The sequence below is a fragment of the Rhinopithecus bieti genome, unplaced genomic scaffold (genome assembly GCF_001698545.2).
Source record: "Rhinopithecus bieti isolate Rb0 unplaced genomic scaffold, ASM169854v2 scaffold_28016, whole genome shotgun sequence".
In the NCBI taxonomy this organism is placed as follows: Eukaryota; Metazoa; Chordata; class Mammalia; order Primates; family Cercopithecidae; genus Rhinopithecus; species Rhinopithecus bieti.
Genome location: NW_016813202.1, coordinates 2118918 through 2136359, shown reverse-complemented (window position 1 = coordinate 2136359; position 17442 = coordinate 2118918). Strand labels below are relative to the sequence as shown.

Genomic DNA, 17442 nt, shown 5'->3' with positions numbered 1-17442 from the left:
TATTGAGAATATAATTTACACTATAAATATAATTTATATTTATATTTCTATAAATATAATTTATATAAGTAGCTGTTATAGTTACGTATTGTCTGATTGGTTTTCATTATTATAAATACTGCTGTAATTAACAACACTATATATAGTTGTTACCTCTGACTGCTTCTTTTATTATTAGCACATTAGTGAAATTATATTCTCAATATGCATTATCAAATAATCAACTGGTTTTAAAAAGATTTGTATATAAAATAAGAAATCAAATAAACTTCAAACGATATCTTTTCAAAAAATTTTCTTAAAACTAAATACATTAAGGAAAGTCAAAAGGCTTAAAACAAAAGGTATAAAATCATCCAGAAATTTTGTCACAATGTAACATTTTAAGCACCATATTAATATCATCACTACAAATAATGCTACCACCTACCCTGAAATTCATTAATCCAAGAATTCACAGTTCCCCTTTCCTCCTGCCAGAGCATATCATCATCCAGAGTATGGCATGGGTCTGATGTTATTAAGTAAACACACTATCACCTCCTACCTCATCTGCTGCCTTCATGATTGCATTAGCAATCTTTGGATCAAGACCATAATCCTGGTTTACTTCAGCAGCTGCTCGCTTCAAGATGCCAAAAGCTTTAATAACAGGGGTCTAAAATTAATCAGAAAAATATTTCAAATTTGCAATTTTACTTAAGCATGAAAGTTTATTATTTTGGCAGATGCAAAAGCTATACACAAAAACAATAACTTACATAACACTATAGCTCTGAAATGTTTAGGTTATAGAGAAAGATTATAGACAGGAATTCATGAATCAACAATCAACATTATCATAGATCTATTTGTTTAAGGAACCAAATAAAAACAAATACATTGACTCTTCATATATATGTGTGTATGTCTCCCACATACATATATATACACACACATATTCACATGTATACAATACTATGCACACATACACACAATTATATGTGTTTATTTCATACACTATATATAAAAGCAAATCGTACTCAATCTTTTCACTAGCAAGAGCCAGTATCATCTCTCACTGGATCCCACGTTACATTATAATTATTTCCTTCCCCTCTTAAAAAAATAAATAAATAAATAAGGGACACATTTAACTGCCATTCAGTATGAGATTACCAGTTACTGACTGGGTTATCATTTCACCCCAAGGACAAAAAGCAATATATTCTACTTAGCTACTAAAGTCTTAATACTCAGTAACTCCCTTGACATTTCCCTCAGAAGAATTTTTTTTTTTAAACCCAAGATTCTCCAGACCAAAAGGTGACAGCTTCCGATACATATAAAACCCCGTTAGTGCAGATCTTTTCATTGTCGATCCCAAATCACCTCACCATGCTTGAAAAGGATAAACTGAAATGAAAACCTAGTCTTTATAAGACAAGTGAATCGTGAGTTCTTGTCAAAATTAATAATACAGATCGTTGTATAGATCCCATATCAGGTTTGAATGGGCCAAGAGCAGAAGGGAGAAAGGGAGGAAAGGAAGAGAATGATGAATGTGGAAGAGAGACCTGTCAGCTCTGGAATCAAAGCAGAAAAAACAAAGAAAAGTAAGAAATAAGACACATTAAACAGATAAACCTGGACCAGAGTAAGTATAAGCTGAGGGGCAAATAGAAAAGGAAAACCAGAAAATTTTTAAATTTCAATTTTAAGTAACTAAAACATTAGAAATGTTTTACTCAAACCAAATGGGGACAGATGGCACACAGGATTAGAAACTTAAAAACTGTAAACATGAAAACAAATGGGAATTTAAATCTCCACAGTAACAAACACTGCGGTAGTGGGCTGAACCACTACCAAGGGCAAAGGTGAATGCCAATCAACGCTGGCCATCTGAATGGAGTGAATGACCCCCAGTGTTAATGGACCATAAAAATAAAAAAGGGTCATTCACAGCAGAAAGAGGTTCAACAAACACCATAATATGGCAAAATGTATCACTGGAGAGAAAAGACAGGTCACCTTATTCTTAATTTATTCACATTAGACATTCCTAATCATTTTTAGCTTTGTTTTCCTTTGGACGTCAAGTAAAAAGGGCTGAGTTTAATCATCCTACTCAGTTTAGAGTACATACAGACTGTTTTACACGTAATAAAGTTCAGGAAACTAATCCACTTAAAGTCAAATATGACAAAATCGAGACACCAGGTGTCGGCCTTTCACAGGTGTGCAATCCCAATGGCTGTGCTGTCCCTGGAGCAGCAGCAGCATGAACCATGCCCCATCAGAACCACAAAACATGCTGGGTGACACAGATCAATGAAAACAGCAGCCACGCTCACTGCCACCAACACGCTGGGGCTGACCTCCTCCTTAGTCTCTGGAGTTGAATAAAATGAGATTTTTTTTGGATTGGTCAGTACCCTTTTCCACCCAACCACGCAGTCAAACTATGTTTACCTCACCACCAAGAACGCTGTGGATGGCAATGACAAAGATATTCTCTTCAAAGATTCAGCTGCCTGTTGTAAAGTTCTATATACCTGTCAAGAGGCAGTCTTGAAGGCTTAGGAATGACTTAAAATTATTGAAAATAAAAGCATATTTATAAGATAACTGTTAAACAATATCTCACCGGATGAAGCCTGGCTACTTCTAGGCTTACTAGCCTATCCTGTATTGACTATTTTTCATACTCCAGTTGGGCTCCAGTAGAATATGTTATGTATTTCTCAATTTTTTCACACTTTAACATCTCTGAAATCAAGATGTATCTTGTAATCAGTGGTAAGTCACAACCTTAATTGGCAGCATTTTTGTTTCTTAGTGGTACATATTGGTGCATCTTCTAATTGATGGCATCTTAAATTTAATTGAATGTGGTAGAAAGTTTTCTCCTCATTTAATCATTCACATGGCATTGAATAAATACTTATATATTATCTATTATGTCAGACATGGTTAAGAGTAATACTTTGATGTGTCTGTGTACTATACACTTTTTTGGAAACTGAAACCAAAATACAAAGTGTAATTTTTTAAAATCTCAGTTTTAAATTAGTGGGGAAAAAAAGAATATTGAAATAAAAGGTTTACAAACTGTAAAATCCTAGTAAAAATCTGTAAATACCCAGCAAGAATGAAAAGACAATCTTTAGTTCTGTCAAATAAAAATCCAAAATAACTATTCACAATAGCAAAGACATGGAATCAACCCAAATGTCCATCAATAAAGGATAAAGAAAAAGTGGTACATATCCACCATGGAATACTATGCAGCCAAAAAAAAGAATAAGATCATGTCCTTTACAGCCATATGGATGGAGCCGGAAGCTGTGACCCTCAGCAAACTAACAGAGGAACAGAAAACCAAATGCCGCATGTTCTCACTTACAAGTGTGAGCTGAACAATGAGAACACATGGACACAAGGAGGGGAACAAAGCACAGGGGACCTGGCGGGGGAGGGTAAGGACCAGAATAAATAGCTAATGCGGGGCTTAATACCTAGGTGATGGGCTGAGAGGTGCGGCAAACCACCACGGCACACATTTACCTATGCACCAAACCTGCATATCCTGCACGTGTATCCCAGAACTTAAAATTAATTTTTTTTTTTTTTGAGACGGAGGCTCACTCTGTTGCCAGGCTGGAGTGTAGTGGCATGATCTCAGCTCACTGCAACCTCGGCCTCCCGGGTTCAACTGATTCTCCTGTCTCAGCCTCCCGAGTAACTGGGACTACAGGCGCATGCCACCATGCCCGGCTAAGTTTTGTATTTTCAGTAGAGACGGAGTTTCACCATGTTGGCCAGAATGGTCTCGATCTCTTGACCTTGTGATCCACCTGCCTCGGCCTCCCAAAGTGCTGGGATTACAGGCATAAGCCACCGTGCCTGGCCTTAAATTTTTTTAAAAATCCAACATATTCAAAGCAATGGCTCAAAATAATAGCATGCTAAACTTCAAAAAGTTCTTAAACATTTTAGTGAAAGAGAACATCTTACTACTCATGAAGCCACTTTTCTAATAACTTTACATTTTAACTCTGAAAAATATTTATTTATAAAGTAAAGTGACTCATGAATATAGCCTACTTCATCCAAAATAAGCCAACATTTCCACAAATGCCACTTACTGGCATGCGTTCTGTCACACCTCCAATCTTAAAGTTCATCGTAGATCTCACGGTTTGGGCGCCGTAATACTTATCATTTGGCACCTTTAGTTCGCCAAAGGTATCATATTCTATTCGGAAGGAATTTTGGCTTGCCTAAAGACAAGAATAAAACACTGTCACAAGTTGAAAAGAAACCAAGTATCAAAAGTAATTGCATCTTATCAGCCGTCAAAGAGAAAGAAACCTTAATAAGTATCACAAAGACAAAAAAACACTATTTGGATTCTCATTCTGTTCCTTACTTTCAGGTCTTTCCTTGAGAACCCTTTGTCTCACAAACTTATTAATTCAGGCGCTAAAGACAGATTGTAGAACTATTATACTATGCTGGTGATAAGCATAAAGACTTTGAAATACAAATAGTAGTCTTTTTCATTTCAAGAGTATGCTTATTATTGGTCAAGATTTGACTAATTCAGTGTACTTAGTTCAATGCTTATTTTACTGAGAACTTTTGAAAATGGTCTAAGAATGATGACTTGAAATTTATAAACTTTATATATAAACATTATTCATATATATTAATTACATATGTATATTCATATATATAAGAAATTTATAAGCATTACATATATATATATATATATAAAGACTATATATATGCCATCATGCTACCAAGTCAGTACCACAGCTGGTCTGCCTGTTAAATATTCTCATTCTCAATGCACTTTTTCTCTTCTGCAGTATTGATCACACTAATTATTCATGTGTGATTTATTTGCTTATTTAACTGCTTTGCTTACTTAATCTCCCCTAAAGACAAGAATGAAACACTGTTTGTAAAACTCTATCCCCATAGGGACTGTCTTATTTACAGGGCCTGATAAGTGGAAGGCATTCAGTGAACACTGTCTTTCTACTGAATGAATTTGTACGTGTCCTTTTAAATAAAAGGTACCTTAGGGCATCAAGGGTTATGTGAAATTCTCAACATTAGCAACAGGAAGAACTTTTAACAAAACCAACGGAGATTTTGGACCTGAGAATGGTTAGAGGGCAAAAAATATCAGAACTAGAAAAAACGAAAACTACCTCCATCTGATTTTAGCTAACATTACAATTCTAAGGGCAAGGCAGTGCTATTTGTTGACATTTGCATCAACAGGATAGATTCAGAAGTTCTCCAGTCTGCTTCCCTTTACAAAACACTAAATAAATAAAAAATAAATTTAAAAATATGTAAAGGTTTTAAAATGCCCTAAAATTATTAGAGCAGAGAGTTTGAGGAATGCAAAACATCTCTGATTCTGTAGTATAGTGGTATATAGTAGGTATAGTGACCCAAACAAATTATCTTCAAGTTTAAAGTCCAGAAAAAGTACTGGCCCTTTGAAATACCCTAGATGGAGCATTGATTTAATGAACACTCACTACATGGTATTTTCACATGTGCAGTTTTGCTGAGTAGCTGTGTTTCAACTTTGCATACGGAAACCGAGACACAAACACAACTTGCCCAAAGTCTCAAAGGAGAAGCAGAGTAAGATTTGAAATTACATCTCTTAGATTGCAAACCTCATGCTACACCAGAGTGCAGAGTTATAACTCTTCCTCAACTATTTCTCAAACGTTTCCTAACAATATACATATGTATTTGAAGCTTTTTAAAAGCCTGCATCCCTAAAGGTGGTTCTAAAGAGCGAAAGGGCTTACGTAAGCATGTCATAACCTGAACTTGGATCTTTAAATTCTTAGCTGTCTTTCTGAATAAAAAGTACTGATTCAGCTACCGTTAGGTCCTAGCCAATCTGCTCAAATGTGCTTCAGAATACTATGCCCGTGGTAATCGGAATTTAAGTGTTTTACAAAAGTTATGGGGGAAACCACAGTCAGCCCAACAAACTGAACAGGCAATTTCAAAAGAAGTAAAATCTTCGAAGAACCTTCTACCCCATCTGGAGGGCCTGAAAGCAGTGCAGTGCCCCTTGGCGAAAGAAACCACAATTCAGAAACCACTAGATGCACAGGCGGCCAGTGTCCGGCCAGCAAGGCCCAGCTATGGGGCAGGACAGTGCGGGAGCTGCCCGTCTCCCAGCACCCTCCGCCCACGCCCGCACTGTACTTGATGGCAGCGCCCCAGGGCTAGGGGCCTGCGCGCCAGCAGGAGCGAAGTTACCCCAAAACGCCCCGGCCTCGGCCCGCCAGGGAGGGCTCCAAGGAGGCGCCGGGGGTGGGCCCAGTAGGACCCTCTCTGCCAGCCGCCGTCCCTCCCCACGCGCTCTCCCGGGCTGCGGCTCCATCCTTGGGCTGGAAGAGGCGTCCCGAGGCCGGGAGGCCAGTCACGCCGGCGCGGGCGCTGAGCCCACAGTTTGGCGCGCCCGGACGCCCGGGGAATCTCTCCCGCCAAGTCGCGGGTGCCGGGGCAGACAGGCAGGAGGGCTGAAGGTCACCGCGGGGAGGCCGGGGGTTGGCGGCCTACGCTCACCATTCGAGCCGCGTTCGGGGGCCAAAACGAGGGCACGGCCGCCCCACCCAAGCCGGGAGCCGAAGCTGAGGCTGAGGCTGGAGGCCGCACACGGCGACGCGAGCGCGCGAGGAGCCGGAGTGCTCGGTACATGGTGCTGAGGCAGCCTGGGTAGAATTTCTGGGCGGCTGTGGCCACGCCTCCACGCCGGCTGTCAGAAGCCGTTCCGCCCACCGGGCTCCGCTCTTACCCAATCAACAGCTTCACACCAACAGGTGGGGCGGGATCAATCGTGAATGGCCAGTAAAGAATGAGGGGGCGGGTTAACTTTCTAGTAGTAGTGTGGGGTTTAAGGCCCTCGGATTCATGGGAAACTAGAAAGAAGGGAATTATGGGAAAGGAGGTTCCGGTTATTCTTGCAGCCGGTTTGGTTTTTATGTGTGGCTGTTAGAAGGCGGGAGTATTAGCTGGTCAATCAGGTCGTGTTTGGTTGGTGAAATATACTAGAAAAAAATATTTATTCTTTTATTTATCATGTAATCACTCATTACACGTTCTTGCCACTGAAAACCTTTTTCATTTCTTCCAGATTGTATCTTCTGTGTAGAAATTTTGGAAAGTGCAGCAAAGTGTAGAGAATGAAATAGTAATTTTTCATAATCCCACAACTGAAAAATAAGATAATTACTTATTTCTTTTAACTTATCATTTTGAGATCTCTACAGTTTCCTTTCTCTTCTTAGCCTGTACCCTCAGAACCCGTTTTTTTTTTTTTTTTAATGTATTGTGGAAGATGTACACAATTATAGGTAACCTCGGAATTTTTGTTATTTGCAGTTCTCCCAGTTTTTTGCATAGCTGATTTATACATTTTCAAATTAAAGGCATATTGTTTTAATGTAATAGTTGAGTACAGAAAAGCAGGAATTGATATAGAAATTGCATCTGAACCACAGTTTTCTCTTTTCTCTTTTCTATTGCCTGAAACCAGATGACAGTAAAGAGAGCGATCGGATGGTCTTGAAGTCAAAAGTCCAGAACCTGCAAAGCCAAATTTATGAGTCAAACTTATAAACTTGCCAAACCTTTTGGAAACATTATGCTATTTTGTGACTTATAAATTTGACACATATTTAAAATATAAAACTTCAAATGAGATTGTAATAGTTGAACTACAATCAAAACACACTAGAAAACTGAATGCAAATTCTTTAAAACATTGCTAATAATGGAGTGACATTTTGTTTTCATTCTCCACCTTCCCAGCAGGTATCATTATTTTGTATATCATTATTTTGATGCACCCTTTCAGTTCTGTGTATTTTTTGCTTCACACACTAATATGCAAACAATGGTTTTAATATTTTACTTTAAAGTTTTGCTGTTGTATAACTGAACTCTATGCTTTTAAGATATAGCCATGATCTCTTAAAATTAATCATATTGCATCACATGATTATGAAATATTTTATTTATCCAGTTTCTTAAGAACATTTTATTTGCTGTTACACACAAGTCTTTAATGAACATATGTCTATCATTTCTTCATAGATCATCTCTTTCTTCATTGAGTAATGCCCCTCTTTACTGTTATTGTTGCTTGTCATTTTAAACTTTTTGAAATATTGATATTTCTCCACCAATTTTGTATTGGCTATTGTTTGCCTGATGTATATTTCTCATTTTATTTTATTTTTTGTTTCATTTTTGTTTCAAGCATGTTTCTTATTTTTACCATACAGTTGAACTTTTCAAAATTCAAATTAATAGCCTTTTATAAATAGGTTATTTTAATCCCTTTTAAAAATCACCTATGACACATATTATGTTCTAGAATTTTTCAAAGCACTTTACATGTATTAATTCTTTGAACACTGAAAACCCTATGTGATAGGTCTTATTATTATTCCTGTACATAGAAGAGAAAAATTGATGCCCAGGAACATCCAAGTGTTTATTTGTATGTTTTACTTCGATGTATTAGTGAAACTGATTTTCTATCTGCAGCAGTAATATAAAGTTCCATTTTTAATTAAATATTCATTTTATTTGAAGTAAAATATTAAGTATATTAGGAAGATGCTATTAAATGACTAAAATTTGGGAAATGTTAACTTTATTTTTGTTAATTAGTAATAAAATTACATAAAGCCTTTAAATTAACAAAGGCTAGACATCTTAATTTACAATGACTTATTTTATCTACTTGAAATAATGTTTTTACTTTGCTTAGAGTTTGGGTTTTTTTTTAACTTTGGACTTGTCTGATAATAATATCGACCAGCTTTCTTCTTGTTGACACTTGCCTGGTTTGTTCTTGTTCTTGTTTTACTTTGCTTTCTGTTTAAGGTGGGAGATGTGATTGGTGTCCTGCTGTGAGGGACAAAGGAACAGTGCAATGGTTTTCTCTTGCCTGTATTCTAAATCTCATCACCTGGCTGACAAAATTGATAGCAAGGTACAAATCTTATCAATCAAAATGTTCTCATTATTCAAAATACTTTTGCAAATTCTAATTTAGGATACCTCCCAGCCTGGGAGGTTACCAGATGGTTTCCTAGAGGAAGCTTAATAGAAAGTTTGGAAATACAGCCATAAAAGTCTCCCAGAAAGTAGAGCAAATATTCAAAGAGAAGGAAAATAAAATAAGTAAATAAAATTAGAGAAACAGTTCAGTATGTCCAACATGTGAATAATGTAGGGGAAACATTAGGAAAAATGGAAGAAACCTTAAAAAAATTCAAAAAAAATGTTGTAGAACTAGCAGATATGAACTAGCCAGAATGAGTTATGTCAGCAAGAAATGTTAAAATACCAAGGGCAAAGAGAAGAGACTGGAATCTTTCAGAGAGAAAAATAAATAACTCCCATACAAAGGATTAGAAATCCTTAGACTTCGCAATGACAATATCGGAAGTGAGACAACAGTTGAATGATGTCTTCAAATTGTTGAAGGAAAATTATTTCCAACTTTATATTCCATACCCAGAGAAATCAAGTGTGTGAATAGAATTAAAATGTTTTCACATGGTCAAGATCTCAAAAAATTTACTTCTCATCTACACTTTTCAAGAAAACACCTCAAGTAAGTGCTCCACCATAACTAGGAGTAAACAAAGGAAGAGAAAATTATGGACTTAGAAAATAGGGTCTTCAACACAAGAGACAGACGTGGCATATTGCCTGGATGAGGCTATATGGCTGTGCACTTACCATAGAGAGCAACCATCTCAGATGGAAGCAGGTCACAGCCTCCAGAATAGATTTATTCAAAAAGATAAAAGTGCTAATGCCTTGAATATATTGAGAAGGAATTTAGCTGACTGGCAGAGAGTTTGAGGGTTAAATTTATGATAAGTCTTAGAAAGGTAACCAAAGGGAAAAAGCATGACAGCTATTATACTGACAAATAAAGGTAGTTGTATTTTGCAGGAAAGGAAAAATAATCATTATCAAATTTGAATGGCCATAGTTATAATAAATCAAATGTTGAATATTGATCTAGTTGAAATATTGATGTAACTGTACTGAAAGGATGGGAAGATGGAAAGAATGTGAAGGTTTGGAGATATTCGGACATGGTGATGAAAAAACATTAATCTTCGTCTTCAGTATTGAGAAGTCATGATCTAATACCTAAAACCATAAACTGAAAACACAGAAACAAAAACCAAGAAGTAATCTTTAGAGATGTGGAAGTATATACCCAGGAACTGGAAGGGATGCCTCTGTGCAAGGATAAATGGCATAGAGGTAGCAAGGGTGATGACTGTTTAGGTTGGATGTCTTGCAGAACTTTTTTTATTCCTAAGACTATGTGCACGTACAGAAACTTTGCAAAACACTAAAATTACCAACTAAAAAAAGTTAACCAACCTCTCTCTCCATTCTCCAGAAAAAGATCAATACCTCAATGTGCTGGATTCCATTCCCCCTCAAAGACAGTACCTACTCTTTTTCTTACTTCCTCCGGTTATTTCTCTTAATTGACCCATACTGTAAGTTAATACTGTAACTTTGCTGTCTCAGCTCTCATGTTAAAAACAAACAAAAGCTGCCCTGACTTTGCATCCTACTTCAACTCTCTCCTCATTTCCAGGACATATTTGATCACCATCTTTACTTCACTTCTCATTCTTTCTTCATCCTATTACAATCTGCCTTCAGTACATGTCACTCCATTGATACTGTCCTTCCCAGGGTCACCAGTGACCTGCAAGGTGCAAATACAATGAACAGTTAGTTTCCTGTGTTTTCAGCAGCACTGACACAATTGACACCCCTTCTCCTTGGAAATACCTCTTTCTCGCTCTTTGAAATATCAAACTCTCCTTATTTCCCTCTCCCAAACTTTCACTTTGTTTCACTAGCTACTCCTTCACAGTGTTCTTTGACAGATTTTCACTTATAAATAGGGAAGGGCCTCAGGGCTCACTCCTATATAGTCTTTCCTTTTTAATTCCTTTAAAAAAATGTAGTGGGACTTCAGGTACAGAGGGTTGAGTAAATACACTGACCTTATGACATTTTATGGAGTATAAGATCCATTCTCGTTTTATTTCTTTCTTTTCTATTCTTATTTTCTATTCCTATTCTTACTCTCTTTTTTTCTTTCAGTAGTTTTGGGGGAACAGGTGGTTTTTGGCTACATGGATAAGTTCTTTAGTGGTGATTTCTGAGATTTTGGTGCACTCACCACCTAAGCAGTGTACACTGTACCTAATGTGTAGTTTTTCATCCCTCACCCCCTCCCATCCTTCCCCCTGAGTCCCCAAAGTCCTTTATATGGTTCTTATGACTTTGTGTCCTCATAGCTTAGCTTCACTTAGCCTCTTATTCTCCTATACCCTTTCTCCTTTCAGACCCCTAGAAAACTATTATAATGTGTTTATTTTGTATCCTTTTGTTTAGATGTATTCCTGTAAAATTTGTACAGTTGTTTTGCGCAGTTTAAATTTTTATGCAAACGGTATTGAATTATGCATGCTATTCCCTTTGTTAATGATCTTCTCAATCAGTTATCTTTCCATAGGTGAGATCTTCATCCCCATGATTTTCAGTACCATCTTTATGTTGATATACTGATGATGCCAAACTTATTTTTCCAACCTAGGTTTCTCCTAGCTCCAGATTTACATTTCCAACTGTGCTTAGTATCTCTATTTATCTAACTCAATACTCACATCTCAAACTTAATATACCCTAAATGATAAATCTTAGTTGGCACCCCGCCCTAGTCTTTCATGCTCAGTAAACTACCACCAGTTAGTCAAGCTAGAAACCTGCGCGTCTTCCATGATTCCTGAACTCTGCCCCCTTTTCCCAAACATATGGCTACACTATGCCAAATTTACCAGCAGATCCTGGTCGTTTTACCACAAATTTATGTCTTGAATCCATTCACTTTCCTCTCTTTTTACTTTCAGCAATATCTATTTGTTAATAAAACAAGTAAACTAATAAGCCGGGTAGTTTCCTAGAATAGTGAACACAATAAAGGAAGCAAGATGTTTAGAGAATGATTGAGAGGTTTCTTCTTTTAGGTAAGGTGATCAAGCTAAGGATATCGTATCTTAGCTGAGAACTAAGCAATGAGAGCCAGCTATACAATGATAGAAGAGTATTCTAGGCAGACAGCTGCAAGTACAAAGGGCTTGGTTGAATGAATAAACAATTGTTGAGCAAGCTGATGTCGTCAAAGGGAGATAATATTCTGTCAATTTCAACAGTCTGAGAATGATGAAAACATCAGAGTAAATATTGTTTTAATTAATCCTTTGCTAAATTTTAATTTCTTTTCGTAAATTTTTATTATTTCCAATAACGCTGATTTGTTAAATATATAAATATGTGTAGAATAAAGTGGAAATATTCAGTGTCTGATGTAAAGTATTCTCCTCCTGGAGTCATTCTATTGTAAAAGTGCCAGTTTTAGGGATTAACAAATAGCTGAATCCCAACGAGGATGAATTGCTTACTGCTATTGACACAAATTGCTCTATAAATCCCTACTTATCCTACACGCTCAAGTTCTTCAGGCTCAGAGAATGGGAGAAGCTAGTCTATCAGTTCTTCTCTCCCTCAAGAATATCATCCAGAGAAAGAAGTGATTGTGATCTTGAACTTTCCTGAAGCTCCCCCAATGCAATGCTTTCTACCTGACTTTTAGGAGGAACAGCGGGATAAGTAGCCATGGTCAAAATTGTAAGTTTATAATAATTAAGCTTTGTTCAAGCTTTTGCTGCCCTTTCTCTTTCAGGCACTCTGGACTCTCATGTTATCCTGCAATTTCTAAAAGTCATCAACTGGATCATTCTACTCAGATCTGTTTTCTCCTGCCTAAGCTGATACAAAAGTTGATTACCTCTTCCTTCCTCTTCCAACTCAAAGATCATCAAATCCAAATTATTCAGATGTTATTATAAAATGTAACTCTCCACAGACATGGAATCAACACATCAGTGGCAGATTGGATAAAGAAAATATGGTGCATATACACCATGGAATACTGTGCATCCATAAGAAAGCATGAGATCATGTCCTTTGCAGGAACATGGATGGAGATGGAGACCATTACCCTTAGCAAACTAACACAGGAACAGAAAATCAAATACTGCATGTTCTCACTTATAAGTGGGACCTAAATTATGAGAACACACGGATACAAAGAGGGGAACAACAGACACTGGGGCCTACTTGAACGTGGAGGATGGGAGGAGGGAGAGGCTCAGAAAAAAATAGCCATTGGGTACTAGGTTTAGTACCTAAGTGATGAAATAATCTGTACAACAAACCCCTGTGACACAAGTTTACCTATGTAACAAACCTGCAGATGTATCTCTGAACCTAAAAGTTAAAATAAGATAAAATAAAGTTAAAAAATAAAATATATCTATCAATTTAAGTTTCCTTTAGTTTGGATTGTCAAAAAAAATAAAAGCAACATGAGATATGAAAATTGGCACTTTTTTAGAGTAACAGTCATTTATTACTGACTCTCCCTGTAACAGAAATTGAGGACATTTCTGAGAGGTAATAACAAAATTATCCATTCTAAGAATGAACCGAGAAAACTGGGACTTACTATCAAAGTAATAATAATCATTATGTATCAGTTTATTAGCATATTGTTTACATGCTGCATAGATGTCATGATTCATTATTAGTCTCTTTTATCTCAACTATTGACATAAAATTTTTTGGCCCATAAATGGAGAGTTATTTGACTCACCTGATAAGTGACGTAGAAACATCATAGAACAATAGTTATCAGCATCCTTATAGTCAGTTTTAATGTCATAAAACACTGTTTTAGCCAGATTATTTGTGAGATGGTCACAATTTGTTACACATAGGAGTTAAAGTATCAAAATTTGAAAATTATTTTAAAAATAAGTAAAGCAGGTGCAATACCTTTTACTCAGATAATATAGTATTAATACATGCGCTTCTTTGAGTCAAAGAAAAAGGGTATGTTTCTAGCTATTAAGCGGAGAATTGTATGTAAACTTCAGGCTATCGTATCTGTGCCCAAACTGCTAATATTAGTATTTCCATGAGAGTTCATCTTTCAGATGAATAACATTTAAAATGAATGTGTCGTGTGTTGTGGAAAAGGGTTTTGGACTTCTAGGCTTAAAGAGAGCAAGTAGCCTGACGATCTCTAGTTTTGTCCTATATGGGCTATGTAGATACCAAAGGAAGAGCTATTCCTAAGACAGACCTCACTGATACTGCACACGGAGTGAGTGCTGAATCACCAGAAGCACAAGGCAGAAGCAAAAATAAATCTTCTCTAAAGCAATACACTGATGCCTGAAGCCTCAAACTACTTGCAAGTTGTTTTTTTTTCAACTACCATTTTGAGCGCTCAAAGTTTAAAATGCTCACAGGGAAATTAGATAACATAAGTATCTACAAAAGATAAATAACCATCAAAATAAAGCCACAGTAAAAATTATCAGACACAGACCATAAGACATTCATGTTTATTATGTTAAGTAATAAACATAAGCTTGAAGATTTTGACAAGGGTGCTAGAAACTAAAAATATTGTAGTATATATGAAAAAAAAACAAAACAAAAGTTTTGAGCACATGATTAATAAACTTGACCTAATGGATATGTGTGGGAAAATACATACACTAATTTCAGAAAATATATATATATATTTCAAGTACACACAAAGCATTTACACAAATTTACCACTTTATGGCCATACAGTTAGTCTTAACCAGTTTCACATGTTTGAAAATCTACAGCACTTATTAGCTGGCCTCACTGGAATTTTGCTAAAAACCAATACAATAAGAAAACTAGGATCTCCCATCCATTTGGAATTTAAGAAATAAACCTCTATTCCACCCTGTACTGAAGGCACTAGCCAGCACAGAAGGGAATTATTCAATCAGTCAGTGGGGGAGGAGTTGGAGGGGGAAGAGAGAGAGAGAGAGAGAGAGAAACTACCGTGATTGTGGTGAAAAGAAAAATCCACCATTCAGTCAATAGGAAAGAAAGACAAAAAAGGAAGGAAGGAAGGGAGGGAGGGAGGGAAGGAAGAACAATCATTGTGATTGGGTTAAAAAAAAAAATCAAAAAAATCTACAGATAAAATTAATAGAATTAATAACTTTTGCAATGTTGCTGGATATAAGCTCACAAAATGGAAAATAATGTGTTTCTAAATACTATTAATAGTAGAAAATGAAATAAAAGATATTATTTGTAATAAAAGTTTAAAAATCAATTACCTAAACATAATAATAGGGACCAAACCTCTACAGGGAAAGAATATAACGTTGTAAGCCTTGGAGATGACAAATAGACGGTGGGGAGGGGCATATCATATTCTGAATGGAAAGACACAGTAGTCAAAATAGTTATTCTTTTCAGATAGATGTATGACTTCAAAGCAATCCCAGTCAAAAATCCCAACAATGTTTTCATTTTAGGGTTTTTTAAAAATGGAATTAACAGGTTGATTCTAAAACAGATGGAAATACAAAGCACCAAGAATAGTCAATAAATTATTAATGAAGGGCAAGGTGGGTGAATTGATTAAGACATTAAGTATTGTATTAAAGCTATTGTAATTTGGCGTTGGAACTGGCATTAGTATACGCAGTATAAACTATATGGAATGAAATAGAATAGAAACCCGGAACAAGACCCACACATATATGAACACTGGACCTACACCAAAGGCAATGCGCGAAAAGGAAAGTCTTTTCATTTAGTGGTACTGGGAATATTGGGTATTCATTTGGAAAACAAATAAAATTTTAACATCTATATCACAGCATTCTAAAAACAAAAAAGCTAACTCCATGTTCATCATAGACCTAAAAAATGAAAGGCAAATTATAAGTATTTTAGAAGACAACATGGAAGAATATCCTCATGACCTCAAGGTTATAAAAAAAAAAAAAGTGATAAAACATGACATGAAAAACTCTAACCACAAGGGAAAAGAACGTTTTAAATGAAGAATATTCTTTCATCAAAAGACACCACTAGGAAAGCAAAAAGGCAAGCCACAGAGTGAATGAAATGTTATTTGTGACATATATAAATACTAAAGTTCACATGCAATCATGCAATAGAACTCAAAAAAGGAAAAAAACTTCCCACTGCCCGCCCCCGCAAAATTAACACTATCTGTACAGAGGAAGAAAAATAAGTTGTGAATGAACAGGTAAAAATGTGCTCAACTTCACTAATAACCAAAGGACTGCAAATTAAAAGAATAATGAAATATAGAGCACATCTACCAGACCAGCAAAAATTAAAAATTCTTGGCAATACATACATTGGTGAGGATAGAGCAGAAGACAAATTTTACACACTGCATCAAGTAAAAGCTAAAGCACTATTTGGAATGTAACTTTCGTTTATTCAGAAAGGTTAAAAATATGCATAAACATGGCTGGGCACAGTCGCTCACATCTGTAATCCCAGCACTTTGGGAGGCTGAGGCGGGTGGACCACTTGAGGCCAGGAGTTCAAGACCCGCCTAGTCAACATGGTGAAACCCCATCTTTGCTAAAAGAATACAAAAATTAGCAAGGTGTGGTAGCAGGCACCTGTAATCCCAGCTACTCGGGAGGCTGAAGCAGGAGAATCACTTGAACCTGGGAGGCAGAGGTTGCAGTGAGCTGAGATTGCACCATTGCACTCCAGCCTGGGTGACAGAGTGAGACTGTGTCTCAAAAAAAAAAAACACAAAAAACAAAAAACAAACAAACAAAAAAGCATAAACAGCATATGAAACCTAGAGATACTCATACATATGTACATCACATTGTATACACAAGAGTGTTTATGGCAACACCATTATTCATGATATTAAAAATTTGAAAACACCCCAAATGTCCATCAACAGTAGAATGAATAAATAATATATGACAATAAAAATGAATGAACTGGAAAACATGCAACAACACAAATGGATCTTAAGAAATATAATATTGAGAAAAAGAAGCAAGTTGTAAAAACATAAACAGTATAAGTTCATTTATAGGAAAGTTCAAAAAAGTCAACACTAAACTGTTTTAGAGATGCATCTATGATAGCACAATTATATATAAAAGCAAAGGAAGTTGGTATGGCAGTTACCTCTATGAAGGAGGGGTGATTAACAAGGGGCATGTAGACTTCTGGGATCCTGGCAATGTTCTCTCTCTGCACCTAAATGGTAGTTACATGGATGCTTGCTTTACAGTGACTTATTATACCGTTCGTTTGTGTGATAGTTCATAATTTTAAAAATATTTTTTGACAATGATACAGTTCTTTACATATTGATATTGAAGAATTCTGAAGCTATATGTTGTACAGTGAGACATATGGTGTGGAAAAAGTTTTACA

The 17442-nt window shown here is 36.3% G+C and overlaps 1 protein-coding gene and 1 long non-coding RNA gene across 3 annotated transcripts in view; one reads left to right on the top strand and one right to left on the bottom strand.

Annotated features, from left to right (window-relative positions):
• The window catches only part of FH (fumarate hydratase), a 22411-nt gene extending 15629 nt beyond the window's left edge, over nt 1–6782 (bottom strand). Inside the window, exons 1-3 of the mRNA XM_017847772.1 lie at nt 6598–6782; nt 4131–4265; nt 541–658 (exon numbers count right to left, since the gene is read on the bottom strand). Coding sequence (XP_017703261.1) covers nt 541–658; nt 4131–4265; nt 6598–6729 — 385 coding nt within the window. The 5' untranslated portion in view covers nt 6730–6782. The remainder of the gene's footprint in view (nt 1–540; nt 659–4130; nt 4266–6597) is intronic.
• Nucleotides 6783–6980: 198 nt separating this feature from the next.
• LOC108512542 (uncharacterized) lies at nt 6981–13038 on the top strand. Of its 2 annotated transcripts, none has more exons than XR_001880628.1 (4): nt 6981–7065; nt 7568–7845; nt 8926–9034; nt 12836–13038. It is a non-coding gene; the product is annotated as an uncharacterized LOC108512542 (long non-coding RNA). The 2 variants fall into 2 exon arrangements; XR_001880627.1 differs by having other exon boundaries at nt 6985–7055.
• Nucleotides 13039–17442: the final 4404 nt, after the last annotated feature.